Source organism: Tigriopus californicus, chromosome 5 (genome assembly GCF_007210705.1).
Source record: "Tigriopus californicus strain San Diego chromosome 5, Tcal_SD_v2.1, whole genome shotgun sequence".
NCBI classification, from domain to species: Eukaryota; Metazoa; Arthropoda; class Copepoda; order Harpacticoida; family Harpacticidae; genus Tigriopus; species Tigriopus californicus.
The window spans coordinates 2320958-2326083 of record NC_081444.1 but is presented as its reverse complement, the minus strand read 5'-3'; the positions used below and the strand labels follow the sequence as shown (position 1 = coordinate 2326083).

Below are 5126 nucleotides of genomic sequence, written 5' to 3'. Positions count from 1 at the left end.
TTGCCAGCATATTACTTTAAGTTATTAATGCTTAATATCAGGTTCATATGGTCTTGGAGAGTAGGCTTCAATACACCAAAAAAGGAGAGCGAGACGTGAATAGGTAGGTACCTGTGCAAAGCTTTTGTTTAACCCGAAACTGCAGTTCTACGTCATGCAGTTTTGAGCTTTGTTGGGACACCTCCCTACTCCATGGACGAAATGTGTGAAAACGTCATTAATGGTTTCCTATACGCCCCACTCTACCCCTTCCCTCATTGCCCTAGAAAGTCCATCATCTCTCTGTATATTTTGATTTTATGATTTATTTATTTGATGTATACCCTCATCAATGCACAATATACATTTAGTCATCAACCACCACTCGGTAAATACGCAACTTTCTAGATCAAATTTGGTGCCTATGGGTGAAAAGACCTGGGCTTAAATGCAAATATTTTTTATATTTACTCTTTTGCGTGTAAATTGTTGAGGTTCTGTTTGCATTTTTAGGAAAAGCCTGAGCTGTTGCCGAAAACACAAGCAGGAATAATGTGAGAATTAGAGAACAACTACTATGTTGCAACAAACGAAGAAGATTGGGACAATGCAGTATGTAGTATTTAAAGGAGGTGCAGAAGGAAGGTATCTTTTACTATAAATCTTCAAAAGTATCCATGAGCTTCTTCCTCAATCAGAATTCAAAATCAATTGTAGTGAACGTCAATGTTTACACTTTTAAGCCCTCCAATCCATTTGTCTCCGTCTCCCCTACATAGGGCCCTGTGTTTTAAGAGTAACCTTCAATTCGATTCCAAAACAATTGAAATTTTACGCTTGAAATTAAACCTCAATGTAGTACTCATCAAATACAAGGTAACCCTCCCAATACTCCCCCTATCCCCCCCCCCGTTTTCCGACGAAAAAAAAAATAATTTCTTTAACAAATCTGGACTTGTGTCCTTCATAAAGATTCGATTCTGGCAAATTTCTCAGAGCAAAATACTCAAGTGCGCTCAGACCCAAGTCCAGACTCGGCCAACCACTACTTTTAATACACGACAATTTTGTTATAGTCTGCATGTCAAACACTTGTGTTAAATGTGAAAAAAGAAGGGAGATAAAGGGTTGAGGAACTCATTCACGGTTCATCAGTGAATAAGACTACAATTTGTCAATATCTACATAACGTTATTTAAAGATATGACAACGACCACAAGGGAAATAAGTAAGACTGCAAAGTTTTTTGCATTGGGGATTATTTTCTTCATTTGCGGATACTTCACAACCAAACATCCCATGCTATGGGGATCAGCTACCCCTTCGCCTCTGATAGAAAATCAGCCATCTTTAAGCAGAAAATATTTTGATCGGGAAACATCTACGCACCTATCTGACATTACCAATAACCACAATCATGTAAAAAACCAGACCTTGAACCAAATGGAAAAAGATTTTGTTCACACATTTTGGAGCCTCCTTAACAAAGAACTTGCGGAACCGGAAAAACACTGGGTACAAAAACTGATCCCAAAACCAAGAAAAGTATTGATCATTTCCAGTGTGAGATCCGGCTCCTCCTTCTTTGGCCAGCTTTTGAACCAATTTCCTGGGACGTATTATTTCTTTGAGCCCATCAAGACAAGGAGAGTCGTAGATGCCAATCTAGTGGAGTTCTTGAAAGATGTATTGAGTTGCAATTGCAAAAACATAGCGTTCTCAAACTCAAACCACCACGTTTTGAGACATAACATTCGACTGATGCCACTTTGCAATGAATCAGCACCTCTGGAAGTGAAAAGGATGTGCTTTAATTCGGACCTTCTGAGTGAGGTGTGTTCTTTGTTCCCGATCCGATTGATCAAAACAGTTCGCTTTGAGGCTCGGATGGTAGAGCGCTTAATGGAAATGGTTCCAGACCTCACGGTCATCTCCTTGATCCGTGATGTCCGTGGGGGCATAGTATCTCGTCAGAAAGTTCCATGGTGCGATCCTTCCAATTGTGCTGATGTGAAATCGGTTTGCAAGCGTTACAACCAGGACGTAGAGAGTTCAATTGATCTCACTTCCAGGTATCCGGAACGTTTCAAAATCGTCAGATACGAAGACTTATCTTTAAATCTTAATCAAACCGTTCAATCTGTTGCCGACTTCTTGGGGTTCCCTCTGGACCAACAGGCAAGAATAGTAATTTTATTAAACAATGCGTCACAATTGTTTGGTCAATGAACTTTCTATTTGTTAGATCATGACCTTCTTAGCAGACCACACTCAAAGTGACGAGGTGGAAAGACGGAACGTTAGCCTCAATCCTCATTCCATTGTTCGCCAAACTAGTTTGCATACATTTCAATGGCGATATTCGATACAGCCCAAGCAACTGAACCAGACTCAACATCTATGTGCCAAAGGCTTGTCTCTTATGGGATTTAGATTGATGCCAACAATAGAAGATCTCCTGAATCCACAAGTACATCTCATGGATCCATTCTTTCAAAATCAATCAGCAACGAAAGTTTTTTGAATAATGACCACGGTATAGTGTTTGAATCATGATTGATGTATAAGCAGCAATGAGCAAAATGAGCTGCTTATTACCATCAATATTGGCTGACACGGTTGAAATTACAAGCCGAAACATTTGTGCCGAAATAATAGTTGACACTTGATGTTTTTTCCGCTTATTTATGCGAGAACATTTGATTGGAAGACGCCAATTTTTAATATCACATTGGGACAATTAAAGATCAAGTATTGAACATATAGAACGTATAAATTTCCCGCAACCAAGAGAAGATTCGAGAGATTGCATACGACGAGGTTAGTCCGGACCTCTAAACGACAGAGGAAATATCCATGAGCGTTTCTTATTTTAAGAAATCTCAAATTTATTACAACCGTCTGATTTGAGAAAGAAAGAGCCTGTCCCAGAGTTTACAGGAGTTGAAGATTTCGACATGTGGCTCTCCAGAATCGATGATATGATACAGTGTGTGCGAACAAAACCCGACCCTCGGTTTCGCTAATACGTAGTCCAACGTCATTAAGATCTCCATGGAGTTAAGCAACTCAATTTTTTTACACAGCTTTTACCATATAATCCTACCTTATTTCTCGAAATGCCCACCCTTGGCGGCCACCATGGCCACGGGCCGGAGCCGCCTTGCAGACCTTGATAATGCAGTCGTCCAACAAGGCGGCCCACTCCTCCTCGACAGAGGCCTTCATGGAGTCAATGCTGCTGTGGGGGGATGTACATGCCTTACTCTCCACATAGCCCCAGATGCCGTAGTCGAGGGGGCACAGTCCGGGCTGGAGGGGGCCAGAAGCTGGCCGGTCAGAAGTCAGCGAGGTTCGTCTTGCATCAGGTCTGCATGGTTTTGGCCTTGTGGCCGGGGGCGCTGTCCTGCTGCCACACGTAGTTGCTGTTGGGGTAAATTAACCACGGCGTGACCATATTCTTCATGACCTCCTGGTACTCCTTGGCCCCGACCTGGAGCCCCTTGGAAAACCAGAACGGCGGCATTCTCTTGCTGTCGGACGCGACGACGCCGAGCATCATCGCCGAGGCCGGGTACTTGGTTTGATTGATAGGGGGCACCCCGGGATGAGAAATTATTAAAAGCCATTTTCAACCACCTGGCAGAAATTGGTGGCAGAAAATGACAGAAATTGGTCCAAAATAAGTGGCAAAAAAATGGCAGAAAATGGCCAAAATGGTAGAAAATAGGATTCTTTATATTATTCTAAATCATCTTTTTCTAGCATTTACGATCACTTCCTTTAATTTTTAAGCCTACTTGTGTGTAGTTTTGACACATTGGGATGGGTATTTTGCATCGAATGTGAGATACAACCACAAACCGGTCATCATCTGTGGACGAGTTTGAATTTTGTCACCGCAATCGATTGGAGTCAGGAATGCCAATTGACCTAAACTTTTTAAAGTCAAAGTGACGACAGTGAGTTCAGCGCAACGTTGCGGTGAAATTTTGAACCTTCAATTCCGTTCCAAAAACAATGAGTTTAAATGCGTCCCAGATCCAAACCAAACGCATCTTGTTAAATGTTTATCGCTTATTGGTTAGTTATAAGGCTGAAGTTACTCTTTAGGCATCATTACCTGCAATCACAGCAACACCAAATTCAGATTATGCACTTTTTCCCCAGAAAATGGACAAAGTGGCGCATAAAGTGGTGTTTAAAATATTAACTTACGTTTAAGGATGTCTGAAATGCAACTTCAACCTTAAAACTAACCTTTAAAGCAATAGCACTTAGAAAAACGCCGTTTGGTGTGGGACTGGGACGCATTTAAACTCGGTGTTTTGGAACGGAATTGAAGGTTCAAAATTCTGCCGCAGTGGTGCGCTGAACTCACTGTCGTACTCTTCTAATACAGGGCACTAGATGCTGCAAGTGGTCTATGGATACTGTTATCAATTCCATCAACCATCAAGCAGTGTAAATATTAATATTTGAGGAACATTTTGCATTTCAGCCAATGCTATATTAATATGCTTTGTAGCAAAGGACGCTTGAAAAAGTTATCCAAACCATATGATTCATCTTGTCTCCCGACCTCTAATTCGGCTTAATAATGGTTCTACAGCTATTTTAAGGGAGGGTCGGGTTTTGCTTGCGCACACTGTACATAATGACTTAAGGCTCAATTCATCTGCCAAATTCTATTACTCAAGGTAATTGCAGCCCTAGACAAAGATTCTAAAGCTTAGGTCGAGGATGTAACAGCGGGACGTATTTCGGATTCATGCTAAACAGTAACCAGAAACTTTCCTTTAGGCTATTATTGAGGAGAAGACAGAAGACGAAGACGATTTCGTGCTGGGTTTGAAGATCTTAGCCGGTTGCACTCTCTTAATGCCGCCGATAATCGAGCTCTCCATACCAAATGAGCAGGAATTTGTGAACTACTAGAGGAGACTGGTGAAGCAAAGGTGCTAAAAAATACAGATTCAGAAATATGTAGTCTAGCTTTCTGCCACTTTCTGCCACAAGTGGCAGAAAATGGCAGAAAATGGCAGAAAGTGGCAGAAAGTGGCAAAAAATGGCAGAAATTGCTGGAAGGTGGTCAAAAATGGCTGCCGGTGTTTAGAATGACCAATCTTGATTCTAAAATATGTCAA

The 5126-nt window shown here is 41.5% G+C and overlaps 1 protein-coding gene across 1 annotated transcript; it reads left to right on the top strand.

The window, feature by feature from the left end:
• The first annotated feature begins 1124 nt into the window (after positions 1-1124).
• On the top strand, positions 1125-2738 carry LOC131880893 (carbohydrate sulfotransferase 1-like). The gene is made up of 2 exons (XM_059227614.1): positions 1125-2157; positions 2225-2738. The coding sequence occupies exons 1-2, from the start codon at positions 1183-1185 to the stop codon at positions 2501-2503; spliced, it is 1254 nt and encodes a 417-aa protein (XP_059083597.1). The 5' UTR covers positions 1125-1182; the 3' UTR covers positions 2504-2738.
• The last annotated feature ends 2388 nt before the right edge of the window (positions 2739-5126 follow it).

What these genes read in the sequence shown, in the direction of transcription:
- LOC131880893 (XM_059227614.1), top strand. Translation starts at nt 1,183, where the DNA reads ATGACAACGACCACAAGGGAAATAAGTAAGACTGCAAAGTTTTTTGCA. An exon ending in GGTTCCCTCTGGACCAACAG is followed by an intron (nt 2,158 to 2,224) that starts GCAAGAATAGTA and finishes TCTATTTGTTAG; the next exon opens with ATCATGACCTTCTTAGCAGA.